The sequence below is a fragment of the Macaca fascicularis genome, chromosome 13 (assembly GCF_037993035.2).
Source record: "Macaca fascicularis isolate 582-1 chromosome 13, T2T-MFA8v1.1".
Classification (NCBI taxonomy): Eukaryota; Metazoa; Chordata; class Mammalia; order Primates; family Cercopithecidae; genus Macaca; species Macaca fascicularis.
The window spans coordinates 77029440-77049124 of NC_088387.1; the positions used below are offsets into that span (position 1 = coordinate 77029440).

At 52.4% G+C, this 19685-nt stretch overlaps 1 protein-coding gene and 1 pseudogene across 2 annotated transcripts; one reads left to right on the forward strand and one right to left on the reverse strand.

The window, feature by feature from the left end:
- Nucleotides 1-2096: 2096 nt before the first annotated feature.
- Nucleotides 2097-6332, forward strand: SIX2 (SIX homeobox 2). Of its 2 annotated transcripts, none has more exons than XM_045369394.3 (2): nucleotides 2097-2984; nucleotides 5049-6332. In XM_045369394.3, exons 1-2 carry the CDS (start codon nucleotides 2419-2421, stop codon nucleotides 5359-5361), a joined length of 879 nt encoding a protein of 292 aa, XP_045225329.1. In that variant the 5' UTR covers nucleotides 2097-2418; the 3' UTR covers nucleotides 5362-6332. The 2 variants fall into 2 exon arrangements, with proteins under 2 accessions (XP_045225329.1, XP_005576030.1); XM_005575973.4 differs by having other exon boundaries at nucleotides 2097-2978.
- Nucleotides 6333-14824: 8492 nt separating this feature from the next.
- On the reverse strand, nucleotides 14825-15335 carry LOC123568390 (dolichyl-diphosphooligosaccharide--protein glycosyltransferase subunit KCP2-like; annotated as a pseudogene).
- Between the last annotated feature and the right edge of the window lie 4350 nt (nucleotides 15336-19685).

Below are 19685 nucleotides of genomic sequence, written 5' to 3' on the forward strand. Positions count from 1 at the left end.
GAAAAGAGTAAGTTGCACTTTTGTTGGAGGTCAGCAAAGTGGGCTTTGAACCTCATCACAGTCTGGGGTAAATTCTTCTCCATGTCTCCCAGGGTCCTTAGATCCAATTCTGGGGCAGCCCCTGTGCGGCAGTGCACAGGACTCTGGATAGGGTGTCCTGGACACAGCAGACCCCCTCCCAGCCTACAGATGCAGACTTGAAAGATGCCACCTGGATTTCTGCAGAAAGCTGCCCCTTTCTGCACCCGCACTGGCCTTGGACCTACTTCATCAGCCCTGTGGCCTCAGTCAACACGCGGGGGTAGGCCCCTGGAAGCTAAAGTCTTAAGGGGAGTCCCAGGGTTCCACTCTCTCATGCCTACAACACTCCCAAAGGACTTCCGGAATGCTGGAGCAGAGGGAAAATTTTTGAAATCTTGCAGAGAAGGAAATGAACACAAAGGAATAAATATATGCCTTACCATAGACACCAAGTAAAGCCAAAAGTTGAACCCAGGGCTCTAGACTCCCATTCCAGTGCTCCTAGCACAAACTCACTAGAAAGTACAAAAGGGTGGGAAAGAAGAAACTGGCCTAGACTCGAGTTACATAGTCCTAGGCTGGCTGAGAGCAGAGCAGAGGATTTGTGCGGGCTTGGGTCTCGGCACCGAGAATGGCCCTGGGAGCTCCTGGCTTGCAGCAGCTGAGGGGGGAAGAGGAGGAAACTGAAGTGGAAAGGACATGTCCGGGAAGGAGCTAAGCCCCGGGCTTTTCAAAAAGTAGAGCAAGAACACCCCCACCCTCAGTTCTCCCACCTTTGTGCGAGCCCTTTTCCCACAGGATCAGCACCACATGTTTCCACTGGCTCCCTGACAGAAGCAGAAAAACAGGACCCCCTTTTAAAGCACCTCATTCCAGATTGGCGTGGCCAGGAGCCGAGCCGAGCCCCAGCGGAGAAGCGGGAGGACTGAAAATCTTGCCTCCGTTCTCCTCACCGACCACCCACCGGGGAAGCGCCACTACCGTCCTAGAGTCTCTGCCCTCGCCCCTCTCCCACGCCCCGGTGGGCAGACTGCGGGTCTGCGCCGTTCCGCTTTCTGCGTCGCAGCTGCCAGCCGGAGTCAGCTTCCATAAAGGCCACACGGAACCGCCTGGCGCTCCTCGGGCTGTGGGACCCGTGGGGTTAAGTCTGAGTCCCCGCCCGGCAAGCAGCAGAGAGCGCAGAGTTGGGGCGGTACAGGCCGCCAGGCAGCCAGCGGGGCTAGGAGAGGGAGGAAAGGCGGGATCCTCCGGGAAGTCGATTCTCCGGCGTCCGCCTGCGGCCACTGCCAAATCTTCCCCACTTCTTTCTTCTACTCCCTCCCCTTTTCCCTCGAGGACCGCTGGGTCCAGAGTTTCTAGGATGGGGGGTGGGGCGCTGTCAGCAGAAAAAAACAAGTCTTTGGGCGGCACCCGAGCACGTCCAAACTCTCCAATCCCACTGGCCTGCGCCAGGGTAGAATGTGCCCGGTGAACAGAGAGCCTGGGAGGGACGCGGCGACCTGGGGAGAAGAGGAACCCGGCAGGGCCTGGGTGAGGCTGCAGAGCCCTCTCCTAGCGAAAGCTGCCCAAACTTTCTTCCCCTGGAGGGTCCTTCCACCCCTCTCCCTCCCCTTCCTCCCGGACACCCCCTTAAACGGTCTCCGCCTTCCCTGCTCTCCTCTTCCCTCCCCACCTCGACCCACCCCTTTTCGTCTTCGCCCGCTCCCCCCGCTCTCCTGTCCTCCTCCTCCCTCCCTCTTTGGGCATCCACCCCGTCAATCTCCGCCGCTGCCGGCCCCAACCCGGCCCCTCTCCGCCTCCCAGGTTCTCAGAGCGCCCCAGGCTCCAGTCGAGCCGCCCTCCGTTTTGCGCGGAGCCGGGCGATCTGTCAGCGGAGCCGGCGGCGGGGGGAGCGGCCCGGCCCGCCGAGGCTCGGGTTACCAGTGACTGACAGCGTCTCTATGGCGAATAATTTGACTCCGACTATTGTCTGGCACTGGCAGGCCCCGGGTCAGATAACCGGACCAATCAGGGCGCGGGCCGCCGCGCCTCATGCCCGCTTAGAATAATATTATTAAAAAAGCTGCGAGCGAGCTAGACCGGAGGGAGAACGAGTGAGAAGCGAGCGAGGGAACGGCGGGCGGGCGCGGAGCATGCGGAGCGGCGCCCCGGGCGGCCCCCGGGCTTGGGCGAGGGCTTGGGCGAGGCGCGCGGGTGGTGGGGGCGCGGAGCTGCGCGGGACCCGCGGCCGGCGCGGGGACGTACGACAGTGACTCGGGGCTCACCGGGGGCCAGCGCCGGGCCACGGGGCCCGCCCCGCCCGCTTCTCGGCCCGGACGGCCCGGCGGGGAAGCTTCCATGCGGGACCGCGCGGCCCGGTGAGGGCGCGCGCGGGCGGGCGGGGACGCAGCCGGCACCATGTCCATGCTGCCCACCTTCGGCTTCACGCAGGAGCAAGTGGCGTGCGTGTGCGAGGTGCTGCAGCAGGGCGGCAACATCGAGCGACTGGGCCGCTTCCTGTGGTCGCTGCCCGCCTGCGAGCACCTCCACAAGAATGAAAGCGTGCTCAAGGCTAAGGCCGTGGTGGCCTTCCACCGCGGCAACTTCCGCGAGCTCTACAAGATCCTGGAGAGCCACCAGTTCTCGCCGCACAACCACGCCAAGCTGCAGCAGCTGTGGCTCAAGGCACACTACATCGAGGCGGAGAAGCTGCGCGGCCGACCCCTGGGCGCCGTGGGCAAATACCGCGTGCGCCGCAAATTCCCGCTGCCGCGCTCCATCTGGGACGGCGAGGAGACCAGCTACTGCTTCAAGGAAAAGAGTCGCAGCGTGCTGCGCGAGTGGTACGCGCACAACCCCTACCCTTCACCCCGCGAGAAGCGCGAGCTTGCGGAGGCCACGGGCCTCACCACCACACAGGTCAGCAACTGGTTCAAGAACCGGCGGCAGCGCGACCGGGCGGCCGAGGCCAAGGAAAGGTACGAGTAAGTAGACCTTCTTCGGCGCCGGCTCCCCGGGGCACAAGGGAGGGGTTCGCAGGGCTTCTGCCGGTTCCCCGAAGAGGCCTAAACTGGGCCCCCAGGCCCAGCCACAGCCCAGCTGCAGCCCGGCCTGACTCGGACGATGCTTAGGCCTTTCTATGCCGGAGACCCGGCGAGCAGGGATTTGTCTAAAGCGGGCAGAGCAATTCAGGAAGTTGTCAACTAACCACTCGGTCGCTACAGGAAAAGGGTGGAGAAGCAGAGAGCTTCGGGGCAGCGCAGGACTGTAGGCCTGGATCCCCTGTGAAGCAGGCACAGTAGGTCTGGTCATCCTCAGAACGGAGGGGTTTGGGCCCAGGTGAAAGCAGATTTTGCAGATTTCTTGCTGGTGGTGCTTCCCGGCATTTCCCCCCAGCCTTACTCAGCTCCAGACCAAAGTGTGACGGGGTCGGGACTGGGCCTGGGACTGGAACTTCCCTAGTTTGACCTGGATGGGGAAAAGCCTGGCCATGAATTTTCCTTGTCAGATGTGGGAGTTGATAGCGGGTCCTTTATCCCCTTAGAAAGGATCCAGAGGTGAAAGGGAGGAAGTGTCAGTTCTGGGAGAGGAGACGCATGCCGTGTTTTCTGCCTTGCTAGAGATAGCCGCCCTTCCCTGGCGCTCCAGGCCCTTGATGCCTCTCTCCTTGGGCCCTACCTCTGATGGATAGGTCAGAATGTCTGCGGTGAGCTGAGAGCCACAGAGGGGCTGGGAGTTGGATGTCCTCAGGTAAACCAGGACTTCCTGAACCAGCCTAAAGGTTGATCATTAGGCCCTTGCCACTACCTGTCCTATAACCCCTCAGGACCCCAAATCTGGAGAGGAACTGATTATGGGAACAGAATCCAGACTGGGGTAAGAGGAAAACAGGACACCTGGGGTTGGTGATATGGGGTGTGTTCCACCCTGAGTTTGAATGATCAGGGTCAGAGGTGGGGCGCTGAACCAGAAACATCTTAGGGGGAGTGCTGCACGCTCAGATACTCCCAGGTATCTGAGACCCTGAGGTTGGAGTATCCACAGTGGTGAGGTCTCAGCTGCCAGCCCTGTGGGAAGTTCCCTCCCAGGAAAGCAGAAAGAAAAGCCCTCCTGGAAGCTGGTGACGAGAGATCATATCCAGGATTTTAAATATCCAAATCTGGGGAGGAGCTGTCAGTCAAAGGCGTAGAAGGAGGTGGGTTCTCTCTGCTGGGTCCCCCTCCATGCAAACTGGCATGTGTTCAGACTCCTGAAAACCTGGGTTCTCAGACCAGGCCCCAGATGAGAGCTGCAGATTCCCAGAGTGGCTGGTTACAATGGAAAAGTCTCGGCCTTCTCCCAGGGGCTGCCCTTTATCCCTCAAGCTTCTGGTCCACCAGCTGATGTTTTCACTGTACCACCATGGAAAGGGAGTCCTCCATCCTTGGACCCTTGTCTCTAGGCCCAGCAAGGAGAGCCCTCACGGGGCTGCCCAGTTTGGAGCTACAGGGAAAGGACGCTTAGCCCCAGGATCCTATCTCCCAGCCAGGGGTCTCCCTCGGGCAGAAAAAGCAAAGGAAAATGAAGGCTTGTGAGAGCCCCTAAATCCCTTGACCTGGGATCCAGGGTTCCTTAACCTCCTAGCCCCACATCTACTCAGCAAACCTGGCTTGAGGAGCCTAGAGTGATCTGAAAATCCAGGCATCTTCTCCTCCCTGTTCACCCCACAACTTCAGGGAACCCTGTTCCCCTGCCCCTCTGTTCCTGAAAAGAAATATTGGGAAGGAGGGAAAGAGGAAATACAGAAAAGATATTGATGAGATTGAGAGCATGAGAGGTGGGGACGATAAGGGGAGAGGGGCAAGAGAAATTGGGTGTTGAGAGATGAAGAGAATGGACAGAAAGAACCCAGACCAGATCGAGGAAATGGTAGAAACCAAAAACACCCGCAGGCCACAAGCCTGGGATCTGTCTCCTGAGGCTGGTGGCTGGCTCTGACTGCGACTGAGATGGCTCTGGGTGGTCTCGATGTCCCTGCTGACCCTGCTGCTTTGCTCCCGCACTTGCAGGGAGAACAACGAGAACTCCAATTCTAACAGCCACAACCCGCTGAATGGCAGCGGCAAGTCGGTGTTAGGCAGCTCGGAGGACGAGAAGACTCCATCGGGGACGCCAGACCACTCATCCAGCCCGGCACTGCTGCTCAGCCCGCCGCCACCTGGGCTGCCGTCCCTGCACAGCCTGGGCCACCCTCCGGGACCCAGCGCAGTGCCAGTGCCGGTGCCAGGCGGAGGTGGAGCGGACCCGCTGCAACACCACCATGGCCTGCAGGACTCCATCCTTAACCCCATGTCAGCCAACCTCGTGGACCTGGGCTCCTAGAACCCGTTTGCCTTGATGAGCTTGCCTTTTGTGGCTTGACACTGGGGACCTGAGAGTGGCAGTGTCCAGGGGCACCCCGCCCCTGCGGCCCCACCAGGTACTGAAAGACCTGTAGGCTGAGCCGGTAGAACAACCGGGTAGGGCGGATAGCTGTCTGTGTTGGTCCTTGTTTGGGATTTATTTTCAACAAGTTACTTTTGGGATCCTTTTGGGGCTGGAGACTGGGTCTTAAACCACAGAAGGGAATAAATTATATACCACTGTCATTCTCTCTCTCCCTCTGTCTCTTCCTTTCTTTTCCCCTCTCTTGCCTTGCCTTTTCCCCCTTTCCTCTTCCTTTCCTTTTTCTGCTTTCTCTCGGTCTTTCTCCCTCTCTTTGTATTGCTTCTCTCTTTTCTTCTAGATTTCTGGCTTGCCACCGTTCACTCTCTCCTTCTGTCTCTCCCTTTCTCTCTCCCTCTCTGTTTCTCCCCTCTTCTCTCCTGCCAGTCTCTTGTACTCTGTGTCCTGGTCCCTCCATCTGTACCCCTGTCCTTCTCCTCCTGTCTGGTGGTCTATCTGCCCCTACCTCTGGCCCTGGCTTTACCGGAGTCGGCGGTGGGAGAGGGAAGAGGAGAGAAAAGAAAGGTCCTTTGAACCTAGGCCATCTCCAGAGGCCCTTTCCCTTACCCTTGTGGGTCAGTGGGAGCTGCAGGTGTCAGCTTTTCGCCTAGTAACTTAAGTGAGAGAGAAAGGGCAGCGCCACAGAAGCCCCTAAACGCCGCCTCGTCGTCCGCCCCTCGTCCTTCTCTCTTGGCGAGGCCCCGCCACACCGCTCTCTTCCTCCCGGGACTGTGGCCACAGCGCTCCCGGCTGAGCGCGCCCCCCTCCCCCCAGCCGCCGACTTGCCGTCTCCCCATAATGCCCTCATGTGAATGTTCTTCGGGAAATATTTCTGCTTTTATTTTATAATAAAATTAGAAATCATAAATATATAAATTGTTATATGCCACAAGGCCCGCGGGCCGGGAGTGCCGCAGTGTCTGATTTCCCTACCAAGACTCGACACCCTGGGTGGGCCGTTCTGGTTGGCGATGCTCTCTGGTGAGTCCCGAAAACAGCGAGACGCCTTCCCACACACACGACGTGTGTCAGTCGCTAGGTGAAGGCACCGAAATTCCTGAAACACCCCCCCCCCTTTTCCTGGCTGGGAAAACTCCCTGCAGAAGCGAGGGGCAGCCTGCTCCCCTCCCCACACCAGCGACGCGCAGAGCCCTTGCCAGCCTCTTTCTTCACCTCGAGGTCGAAGTGGAAGACGAGAGAGCTTGTGCCGAGGGCAGGTAGTGCCTTCAGGGATGCCAAAGCTGGGGAAGAAATTGGGCAGCAGAAGTTTCCTGCTGCGCGTACTCTGAGAGTTGCGGCCTCCGAGACTGGGCGCGATGCGCTGCGCGGATTTGCCGGTCCCAGGCTCAGACCCCCGGACCTAAGCTCCAAAGGCGCAGCCCGGGTGCTGAGTGTGGTCGTGGAGCAAAGGTCTTCGAGCTCGCAAACCTGCTTCTGTGGATTTGCAGTGGAACTGAAGGGTCAGGGAAGGAGGGAAATCGGACTCTGGGCGGCCAGGCCGGCGGGCGCCTCGGTTCTCCTGTTTCTCCCTTTCTCTGTCCCTCTCTGTTTCTCTCCTCTTCTCTCCTGCCAGTCTTTTGTACTCTGTGTCCTGGTCTCTCCATCTGTACCCATGTCCTTCTCCTCCTGTCTGGTGGTCTATCTGCCCCTACCTCAGCCCTCGCTTTCCGGGAGTGAGGGGTGGGAGAGGGAAGAGGAGAGAAAAGACAGGGGTCAGACCGAGCTGGCGGTTCCGGCTCCGCCCATGGAGCGCCTAGGTGCTTCGGTGGCTATCAATTAACCTGCAGCGCCCCCTCCTCTCTGGAGTGCCAGCCCCCTGTTTAAACGACGCATCTGAGCCAGTCCGGGCAGATCCGGAGTGGGCAGGACTCCGAGAGGAAGACGTTGAGGCTTTCCCTTCTCGGGTCGCAGTGGCTGTAGGTACTCACCGCGTCCCTCCGCAACCAGGGTACCTCGGCTGGGAGGAAGGGAGGGGATGAGTTGCTCGTGGCGCCCCGAGTTCCCAAAGCACTGTGTCCTCTAGAGGCTTTTCCTTTCAGCGTTTTCTGGTAAAACCGGGATAAAAGCAGAACACCCTTTCGCTTGGACTTTGTAAGCAACAAGAATTCCTTCCTAGTTGAGACTGGAGCGGCTGCAGGCTGTTAGGCCGGCTAACTTGGCGCGAGAGCCTGCACCTGGGTCTTGGATCTGTGCAGACCTGGAGGTCAAGGGGCTACGAGAGGCTGGGACTGCACGGAGTGGCTGCAGTCCTCCGCCTGGGGGCGCACAATGTGCCCCTCCACCTTTGCACCCCAAGAGGAATTCCAGTCAAGGCAGCTCCTGCGGCCTCTACTGGAAGCTCTGCTCTCGCGGATAGCTCAGGTCCTCCCGGGTACTGGTCTGTGTTTCTAAGGCCTGAGTGGGCCCAACTTCTGCTGACTGACAGGGTGAATGGCAGGCTACTGCCTGAACGTCCCCAAAGACTCAAGAGATGCCTGAAGCCACCTTGGGACAGCCTAGCCAGTCACACAGGACTTGGTGATGTCCCGTGAGGTGCCAGAGCCAACTCTTCTATGTACTTACTTCTAGGGAGGAAGCAAACAGTAGCCTCGTATCCTGTCTCACCCCTGCCCATCCCCCATTTTCCAATCTCACACTCACAGGAAAACAGGCTCTATACCAGCTTTCACAAGGATGGGAACATACACATTTAACATTAATGAAACTCAAGATTCTTGAGAGCCTGCTATGTGCCAGGCATGGTAGACAATACCAAATCCCCTCACCCTCTCACACAGCCACCACTCAGGGAAACACACAGACTCTGTCACACACATGTTCACCCCTGCACACATTAGCACACAGACCCTCTGCCCATTTTCAGACACACAAACACATCCTCAGGCACTCTCCCACACTGATATGTACGGGAGATACCTGCACAAATGAACCCTTCCTCATGCCTGTGCCCCCAAACACACACAAACACACACATACACATAATGCTTCTCCACAGAAGCACACAAATCCACAGCCACACACTGGTGCCCTGGCTAAGCAACCAGTCCCTGCCCATCAACCTGCTAGGACAAGACCCAGCTGTGCAGCATGGATTGCTGGGAAGGCCTTGACACCTGGCTGCTTGATCCCAGAGAAAGAGATGGCCCCAGGGCTGAGGTGGCAGCTGCTGAGGGATGCACCCCAGGCACTCTCTCAGCCAGCCCAGGTGGGATCTCAGGAGTCTGCCTGGAGTTTTCACCTGCCAGTAGGGGACAGGGTGCCTGTCCCAGGCTTTACTGTGGAAAATGAATCCCAGCATAGGGGTGCTACTTGTTGCAACTCCCCTCTTTTCCTCCCTCTTGGAAAGCTAACCACAAAAATACTTAAATAAATAAAATTTTTTAAATGTTTAAACGGAGAGGCGGATACTACGTGGAAGTTCTGAAAATAAATTTGAAAGCTACTCACCCACTGCATAAATCTATACAAGCTGGTCCTCAGTTCCTCACCTGGGAAGACCGAGCTGCTATCCTGACCTATTCGCACAGATGTTGCTTGGTGATGACAACTACTCCCTGTCCGGTGTCCCCACTGAGTAGGATTCCCAGTGGCTTGTCACCTCTCTGCCACCCTCCACCCCCCTCACCCTGTATCAGTCACAGAAGCCACCAGTTTTGCTCCAGCCACCTCAAGTGACCAAGTGACTGGAAGTGCCCAATCTTGTTTTCTGCTTCTCTGACTGTGTTTGCTACAAGACACCCTTCATTTGTTCCCAACCAGGTCCCATGCCCATGGGGCCCTTCAGGGCAAAACCCCATGAAGAAATAAAATCCAGCCCTAGGGGCCTCTGGCTAGACCAGAGAAGGGAAACCTGCTTGGGGTCATTAAAGCCCCGGGCTACAGGGGGCAGAGGAGAGTATGTGGAGCTTGCAGTGTATCCCTGTCAGTCTCCTCCCCACCCTGACCCCAGAGCCCTGCTGACCCTCTCCAGGACTCAAATCCCTACCCCAAATTGTACCTTGAGGGAGTGATGCCTGCCTGGGGAGCAGGTGGTGACATCGCATTGCACCAGGAAAAGTTAAACAGAGCCAGGGCAATCTGGTGAGAGAACAGGGCTACTCAATGCTTGGTTATCTTTAGTCGTTGTACGAAATACAATTTTGGTGAATGAAAAAGGCAGGACCAGCATCCTGGGAATTTGGCCTCCACAACCCCCTAGGACCCATCTTCTGCCGAAATCCGCCAAGGCGCTGGGACAGAAGTAAATGTTTTTGTGAGGGATAGTTGAAGAAAAACCGAAGAGGAGAGGACTTTTGACTGGGCCCCTTCCTTTTTCATCGTGCTCCCATCCTAGCACTAAGACTTCAGTCTTCCGGGCCCTCAAAGCTGCCTAGGAAACGCTGGAGGGGCAGGTAGACACAGTGGGTGTGTACTGGAAGATGTGAGCTGACGTGATAGAAAACGCGTGCACCGTGAGAGGGTGAAAAAACGCCCCGATGAGCGCCGAGGGGGTGGATGTGCACCTCAGGAGGGCGGCAGTGCTTTAGTACACAGGTGTAAGGGTGAGCCCAGAAGCCCAGGAGCCCATCAAGCGCCCGGCGGAGTCGGGAAAGTCAGGCTGAACCTCAGGGCTCAGGCACCTAAGTGAATGCGCCGGGACTAGAGGAGGACCAGCCTCTGCATTCCTGCCGCCTGAATCCACCCCAGCGCGGGTTGGTGCCCATTCCTGGAGCCGCTGCCGGCGGCCGGCTGGTGAGCAGAAAGGAAAGGAGGAACTCCCGGTCGCGGCAATCGGGAACCAGGTGACTGAGCCGAGACTGGTCCTGAAAGACCTCGCGTCCAGGTGTCAGGGTCAAGGTTCCGAGCGACCTCGCGGGAGTGTCTTTTGGAAACTCCGCGGGTGCCTGTGCGGCTGGAACTCGGAAAGGGTTTCTCCTGGGTTGCAGGATGGAATCGGAGTGCGGAGAGGCAGATTGGGTGCCCTCGGATGGGGTGTCTTCCACGCCGTCTCCCCACAATCTCGGCGGCAGGGCAGCTCCCTCGCCTGGCACATGCCCATCCCAGGCCGCCCTGCAGTGGAGAAAGTCTCTGTAACACCGCTGGCGATGGGTCCGAAGAAGGCCTGTCGCCTCACCAGACCCGAGAGACGTCCCCAGCTGCCCTAGAGAACTCTTTCTTGGAAGGACCCACAAATCGGAGAGGCTGGCAGAAAGGCGGACATGAGGCTAAATCAAGAGCTAGCAGCGGCCCAGCCTACCCTGAGCACGAAGCGCGTCCTCCCTCCGTAAATACCGGGTACCGACCTCACCGCAGGCCAGCTCCGGGAGGGATACAGGGCTCCGCCTGCTCTAGGCGACCCAGGCCTCCAAAGACGGCAGTGCCGCAACTCCCACTTTCCCCGGCGAGGGCCGCTTTCCAGGGAGAGTAACCAACGCACTGCTCCGGGTAATGCGAGGTTCTGGGCCCTGAGGTCAGGGGAGCTTGGGACCTTAGGACTGGTCAGCCCGATTCCCTTCGCCCGTTGAGCCGACGGCTTGGCCGTAGGACAGAGGTTGGGACCCAGGACACTTGAGCCGCCCCGCGGGCGACAAAGCCATCTACAACTCTGTCATTCCCGTAGCCCTTAGGCTCAGAAGACTCCACCACTGCCGATCCAGGGCCCCCAGGCCCACATCCAGGATTCTGTGGTCCCGCGGGGGAGCGCTGTCTGGGCTGCTCCAGCCCGAGAGTCAGATTTAAGCTACTCGAGATCGTCTAAAGAGTAACCGGTCTGTGGGGCAGGAGGGTAAGAGCAGCCGCAGGGCGGACCTTTCAGAGCTGCCAGCCCTCGATTTCCTTCCTCCAGGGCTTTACCAAGAACCCATGTCTGTCCGCCCAGCAAGGTGCTCTCGCTTGCTCAAAAGCTCATTGTCAGCAGGAATTTTCCCAGTAACTTGCTATGGGCCATAAAGACACTGCTCATTGGTGACTTCTGGACCCCCAGAGTAACAGATAGTGACTACCATTTCTTTCTTTTTTGTTAGAGATAGGGTCTTGCTCTATTGCCCAGGCTGAGGTGCAGTGGTGCGATCATAGCTCACTCAAACTCTTGGGCTCAAATGATCCACCCTGCCTCAGTCTCCCCAGTAGCTAGGACTACTGGCGCATGACCACACTTGGCTAATTTTTTTAGTTTTTGTAGAGATGGGGTCTCCTTACATTGCCTACCCTGATCTTGAACTCCTGGGCTCAAACAATCCTTCTGCCCGCCTCCCAAAGTGCTGGGATTATGAGGGTGAGCCACTGCACCTGGACTATAACTACCATTTATTGAACATATACTATGTGCATAGAGCACTTTAGACACCTGGTATCTGTTTAATTCTCACAGAGCCCATACAAAGAAATTATTATTACCAGTATAAGAAATGAAGGTGCCAGGTTCAGGAACTTGCTGGAGTTACACATTAATTACAGCAGCAGGGCGGACATTCGAACTCAGTTTCAGACTTTGCAGCCACTTTCTTCCCAGCATGCTGACTGCCTGTGAGTGAGCCCAGTGCTTGAGATTGGACCCTCACATGGTCCAGGAGCTCTGGATAGCAGGGAGCTATCACCATGTGGTGACTCTCACGGGGCGGTGGCGGTCGGGGGATCAGACAGCTCTTAGGTGTGGGGAGAGAACACAGGGCTACTCAATCCTCAGTCCTTATAGGAAATACAGTTTTGGCCAATGAAAAAGGCAACGACCAGCAGCTCCCGGGCCATGTGAAACGTAGACGGAGTGGTGGTAACAGAACTCACAGCCTCAGTGATCAGCTTAAATAGCTTAAATCCTGTGAAAGAGTTTATATCCTCAACAATTGACAAAATTACTGTTTCCTCACTTGCCCTCTACTGTGTAGACGTGACTCACGGTCCAGCAGCCCAGAGGTGGTTTCTACCAGTGCTGGCTATTCCAGAGTAAAGGTAGAACCGTGGAACCCCAGGGGCAGCCTGCTGCTGTTTCCCTCTTTGCCCTCCTTCTTCAACCCCTGCCTGGTCTCAGCCACTCAGCTCAGGAAGATGAGGCTGAGGCTGATACAAGGACCCTGAGGGCTGAGACATTAGTCCTTGTGGGATGTCCTCCTCGCCCCACAGCACCCCATTAATCCCACACTGGTGGGTTGGGGACAAAGTTCTCTGTCTGGGGGCCATTATATTAAAGCATCATTCCAGTCACTCTGGTTTACCACTGCAGAGCAAGGAGGCCAGGGAGGGAGTAGGAACCCAGACCCTGCTCTCTAAAGACCAGAACAGAGCTGGCCATCTCTGCTCCCCCAACCTCACACAGGCCCCACTGGAAGCCCTCATCCCCTTCTCCACCTGCAGAGATATTGGTGGTACAAGCTCTCTGATTTCACCAGAGCTAGATGATTCTATCAGTTTTAAAATAAAGTGTACGAAATAGGCTATTGTCCTGTGAGGCAAAGCTTTTGGTGACCCTGGAAAGTCACTACGAACTGATGAAGGAGGTCACCCATCCAAGTCTAGGGAAGTGAGCTAAACTTAAGGAGATAAACCCAGAAGTGTGAGTACTCCTCCTATTTCCTTCCCAGGGAAGAGCCCTGGCCCTGATGGGGTGGGGAAGGTGGCCAGAGGGAATTAGAAAAGCAGAGAAGGTGAAGCTGAATCGTTTCTAAAAGCAAAGCAATATGAATAGCTCCTAGCATTCTTTATATGGCACTTTGAAGAATTTCAATGGTTTCACAAAATTCTCATTACTTAATATTCAAATTATATAGGTAGGCAGGAAAGTAATTCTGATCCACGTTTGGCAGATGAGGAACTGAGGCTCAAGATGTTACGTGTGCCTCTCCTGAGGTCCTAGAGCTAATGGAGGCTCTTTCTTCTACACCCTATTGTTGAGGTGACTTGTTAAGTTTTGGGGAAAGAGCAGATACCAAACCAGCCCAACAAATAAAGATTGCTCCCCTGGGATTGGGGGAAGGATGTGGAGAGATGGCAGCCACCATGGAGGTCTAGATGATGCCACAGAGACTTAAAGTAAAAGTATCTCAAAATCAGAACAGTCTGCCTCTGAAATAGCTAAAAGGAATGCCTCAGGCCATTTCCATACAAGGGAAGCTTGGGGAAGTGGATAGAACTGAGAACCAGAGCTTTGTTCTGTCACTGGACTCGAGACCTGTCAGTTAAAGCTTTCAGCCAATGAGCTTGGAGCCAGAGATTTTCTTAGAAGGCGAAAGTTTTGTAGGTGATGCCCAAAGAGCTATAGGTTTTGTAACTGGAGAAAACAAGAAGGGACTCAAGGCTTTTGTTTAATCTGAAAGCCTAGACCCTGATTAGACCCTGATGTTGGTCTGGAGCCTTAGGTGTAGAAGTCAAGAATCACTTTTTTTTTTTTTTTTTTTTTTTTTTAAGGCAGAGTCTCACTCTGTCGCCCAGGCCGGAGTGTAGTGGTGCAATCTCAGCTCACTGCAACCTCCACCACCTCCTGGGTTCAAACAATTCTCCTGCCTCAGGCCCCTGAGTAGCTGGGATTACAGGCATGCACCACCACGCTCAACTAATTTTTATGTTTTTAGTAGAGATGGGATTTCACCATGTTAGTCAGGCTGGCCTCGAACTCCTGACCTCAGGTGATCCGCCCATCTCCACCTCCCAAAGTGCTGGGATTACAGTTGTGAGCCACTGTGCCCAGCTGAGAATCACTCTATAATGTATTTATTATTCGTTAAAGGAGTAGGTAAATCAATTGCCCTGAAAGACGAATAATATCCAATGGCAATGGGAAGGGAATTAGGGACAAAGAATGAGTGAAGATTAGAGTGATGACAAAGGGTGAAGGAGGTGAGAGTCCAGGATATCTGGAGCCAAGACACAAACTTGGAGTCAGGCAGGTGTTAGCCGGCAGCACTTTCCTCCCTAGAGACCAGGAAGGAGCCAGGGAAGGCACAAACGTGTAGCACCACATCCCCTAGAGACAACTAAGATGTGTTGGGCACCAAACCAGAGACCAGGAAAGACTAAAATCCCACCATACCTAGTAGCATGTCAACAAAAACCTATCTAGAACTCAAAATCTGCCCAACACAGGTCAGCTTCCAACCCAGATGCAGCTGAGGCAAAGAACAGGAAAAGAGACTACATAAGGTATCACTGTAACAAATAAATTCCAAAACAAAAGCTTATTTATCACCCACCCAAAAGTTTAAAGGAATGCTTCCGGTCAGCAGATGGCTTCCCACAGGGAGATTCGAGGACCCAGGCTCTTATAGCAAATGGTTCCATCCTCACCTACGACCTTAGAATCCTTTGCACTCAGTTACTGGATAAGTAAGGCGTGTGGAGGACAGGCATGGGAGGTGTGAGGTTGGGGCCAGTTTAGAAGTGGTACACTTTACTCTTTTTTTTTTTTTTTTTTTTTTTAACAAAGAATCAACTTTATTGAACATTCAGGGTCAATGTCTCTTCTTGCTCTTGCCTGTGACCTTGGCTGGTGTGAGGACTGGAGCTGCTGCCTGATGCAGAGTGGAGGAGATCTTGTTAATGTAGCACAGACCAACCACGGAGAAGATGAAGCAGGTGGTGACACAGACTCAGTGGATGAGGCCAGATGCAAAGAGAGCCAACAGAAGGAACAGGAGAATCTCAGGGAAGGTCTTTGCTTGGGATCCTTTGCCAAACACAAGAGTCTCCAGAATCTTGAAGGCAGTGAGGGAGAACACGAAGAGACGTGAGCCAAGCAGGCCGTCCTGGATGGTAAGCCACTCGGTGGAGGCCAGCTGATGGCTGCACATCTGCATCCCAGTGAAGAGCAGCAGGGACAGGAGGGAGGAGATCGCCAGTGAAGTGCCTGTACCCACCACCATCATGCCCTGTGTGTGGGTCAAATCGTCGCCTCTGGCCAAGAAAAGGGCACTTTTATTCAACTGGCTGGAGCTTAGTCACATGACCAGCCAACTGCAAGGGAAACTGGAAAATGGAGCTACCTGTGTGACCAAGGAAAAACATCCCAGGAAAAGGATTTACTGAGTGTGTATGAAATGTTAGTCAGTTCTCAGTGATTTTAGAACAGAAGCAACTGTGCTTTGTAAATTTCCTTTTTCTATGCATGTGTAGTTATTGGTGTTGCTGTTTTTACTATCATGGTGTTTGCACAGTGTTTGGGGGATTGTATTTTGTTTGTTTTGCTTTGGGGTGGGTTTTTTTTTTTCTTATCTTGCTTTTTCTGTAGTGAAGAATGTACGTAGAGGTACTGCATGAGATCCAATTCCTACAAGTGACCACAAGTCATTTCATTTCCTCATTGTTGCATAGTATAATAATTTGGGCAAGTTGCAGCTGGAAGTAATTTTTTTAGAAAAACCCTAATGAGAGGTCTCAAGCAAAATAGAAGATTATTTCTCCCACACATTAAAGTCTAGGTAGGCAATCTAGGCTTGGTGCAAAGTCAAGCTCCTCCTACTTAGTTGCTCCACTGTGTATAACCTCAATCTCATGTCCCAAGATGGCACTAGGAAGGACTGAAGAAAAAGGTAAAGTCACATGCAGTGTCTCTTAAGTAAGATTCCTAGAAGCTGCCATAAAACATCCCATTGTCCAGAAACTAGCCACAGGATCACACTACACTTACAGGAAGACTGTGAAATATGGGCTTTATCTGGGACAACTATGTATTAATACAACTGAAGTCCAGCAGTTCTATTGCTGAAGAAGGAAAGAACATTGTGTCTGAACTCATTGGGAGTTGAACTTGGTTATCTCCAAGGACCTTTACTGATGTTCTGAGTTTCTATAAAACCAATAACACAAACAACAAAAACAATAGCAAATTGCAAATTTTAAAAAGTTGCTTAGAAAAACAGCACTACGGCCGGGCGCGGTGGCTCAAGCCTGTAATCCCAGCACTTTGGGAAGCCAAGACGGGCGGATCACGAGGTCAAGAGATCGAGACCATCCTGGCTAACACGGTGAAACCCCATCTCTACTAAAAAATACAAAAAACTAGCCGGGCGTGGTGGTGGGCGCCTGTAGTCCCAGCTACTCGGGAGACTGAGGCAGGAGAATGGCGTAAACCCGGAAGGCAGAGCTTGCAGTGAGCTGAGATCCAGCCACTGCTCTCCAGCCTGGGCAACAGAGCAAGACTCCGTCTCAGGAAAAAAAAAAAAAAAAAACAGCACTACAGCAATTTGTTAACAATAACCAATGGCTACTTTATTTGTAAAGTTTAAAATCACATCAAAAAGAATATCTCCAAATATATATAATGTAGTTTCAGAATTCTATCCACTGAATTTCCTTCGAGTGGGACAATTGTTAATTATTTTCCCATGCGTTCATGTGACAATATTTTCTGCAAATGTGGACAAATATTGGGGAGGATCTGTAACCTCTTTCATTGCTAATAAAATAGTAAAGTCTGCAGAAAAATTCCTGTTAACTAGCTGTGCACCCATGGAAAAATCACCCCACTCCTTCATTCATTTATTCAACCTTTCCCTTGTTCATCTATCCCATAACTTAATAAATATTTTCTAAGTACTTGTCTGCTCAGTACCAGATATGAGGAAATAAACATCATTTTTCCATCTTCACTGGAAACAACTATAGCCTAGCATATGGCTGACCAACTACATGTCCTTTCCCAGCCTCTTTTGCTGTTAAGTGTGGCCCTAGGACTATGTTTTTTCTAAAGAAATGTGAGTGGACACAATGTGAGCCACTTCAAGACCCAGCCCATAAGATCTCCCACCTGTGCTTCCCCATGGTGTTTTTCCCTTTCCATTTCCTTGTTGAATGGCAAAAACCAGAGTCACCTTGGAAGTCATGCTTTGAAAATGGCAGCACTATCATTAGCCTGGGTCCCTAAATTACTACATGGAGTAGAGAACTGAGTGACCCCCCTCCTGCAGCCTGGGATAGCTGTCCCAGATAAAGGACAAACTGCTTTTGTGTTTGAGCCAACATGTTTTGGGATCTATTTGCTACAGTAATTTAGTCTAATTCAATTCCAGAGTATCACCAACCCCAGTAGGCACCATTCAACTGTGCTTTATCTGCCCCTGGAGCACAACAGCCAAATTAATAAACTAGATAAATGTGATGTGCATTCGAGGCAGAGAGTCTCCAACGTAGATAGCTGACTGGATCTGTGTCCTCATTTACAAAGTGGAAAGGCATCCTTTGCAACTCTAACATGTGTGATTCTCTGGGATAGACCACAGCAGGCAGCAGACTCTAAAAGAGTAAACTCTTCTGGAGTCGATGCTTTCAATGAGAATGTTCTTTTCCTGAAAGCCAGAGAGGGTAGCAGCCTGTCAAAGAGTCCTAGGAATTCTTTTCTTCATGATCGATGGAAATGGGGGAGTGGGGTAAAGAGGAAGTGGGTATAGGGAGAGATCAACTGAGGCCAACACTTAAGGCTAATGGAAAAGATGAAATTCTGATTTACTCACAGAGCAACCTGCACACATCTCCCATTTTTATCTCATGGAGAGAGCACTAGATGGGGAACCAGGAGGTCTGGAATTTTACCTCCATCTTCACCTTCCTGTGCAACCTTAAGCAAGTCAGCAAACTCTGTGAACTTCAGTTCCCTGATAATAATGGGAAAGAGGACTATCATAGCCTCTTATTTCATAGATGTGACAGAGGAAATATGATCACCATGGAAAGCAACCTAAAATCTTTGGAAGAAAGACCTTGAGAATGATCACATGGATAAAAGCATTGGTCCTTTAGAAGTCACATAAGTAGAGCAGTGCTCACACTAACACACTAAATGCTGGGTTGGAGGATAATTAGTTAAACCTACTGTCTTTGAACTGCTGTGCTGGGATTTTAAAATGAGTTTTTTGGGGAAAATCCTCCGGTTTAATGGTAGTGAAAATGGCAGAAAAAGGAATTCCCAAAGCCCACCCTTCCATAAAGGCAAGTTTTTTAATTAGCAAAAACTGTCAGAATCAACCTTTCTAAAACTCTGGAAACTAGATAAAAAGCTTGCAGCAACCCAGGTAGCACTTATTCAAGAAGCCAGCTGAATCTCAGTAAGAACAAACAGCTTTGTGGCCTTTTGACTTACCCCTAGTCCCATCCCATGCTCACCAACTCAGCAGTAGCCTTGAAAATAATAACCCACATCTTCAGAACTAATTCAGGAGGGAGCAGACGGACCTCATTTACAAATTGTCCTTAGCTGATGGTGGTGGCTCCCGGAAGTCCTGTTGAAAAGATTTGATTTTATCTTGTCAGCCTGACTAAAAGTTGCCTTATGCCAAAGTCACTACCAAAGGGCATTTATCAATAACAGTTACAGGCAAATGTTTTAGTCTCTGCTGCCTGAGACAATGGATAACAGTTGGGCACACAATAGAGTGACCCAAAAGCTTGGGAGGAAAGGCTGGGGAGTAAGATGCTTTGGGAAATAAGAGCTTTGTAAAGATTCAATATATTCTTGGGAATCTAGAAGACCACCCAGAGTTGTGTGCATGCCCAGATAAGACCTGAGGAGGCTCTAAGCTCTTATCTCTGGTTGACCTGGAGGCTGTGCACAAGCAGAATGTAAAGGCAGTGTTGTTAAATTCCTATCTGAGTGTTGAAGACATGCCCAACATACACACCTAATCCTTCTGCAAAGACTGGGTGTTTTTGTCATTGCTAGTGTTCCAAGTGTTTAAGGAAATCTCTGTCTAATTAGCTGACTACTAAGCTAATGGAACAGAGACTTCAGTGGCCACATATGACAAAGAATACAGAATTTACTAAATTAGTTTAGAAAAGTCACTGAGCAAACAGCAACAATAGCAAATGCTAGAGAGGGGGTAAAATCTGATTTCCAGAGTTGCCACATAATATTCAAAGTATCCAGTTTTAATAAAAAATTACAAGGCACATAAAGAAATAAGAAAAATTTCCCATACACAGAAAAAATAGAATCAATAGAAACTGACCCTGAAGAAGCCCATACATTGGACTTACTAGATAAGGACTTTGAGATCAGTTCAAAGAACTAAAGGAAACTCTGTTTAAAGAACTAAAGGAGGCCAGGGACAGTGGCTCATGCCTATAATCCTAGCACTTTGGAAGCATTGCTTGAACCCAGGAGTTTGAGACCAGTCTGGGCAACATAGTGAGGCTTCATCTCTATAAAAATAAACAAATGAATAAATAAACTTTTTTTAAAAGAAGAACTACAGGAAAGCATGAGAATGATGTATCACCAAAATAGAAAATAGCAATAAAGAAATAGAAACTATAAAAAG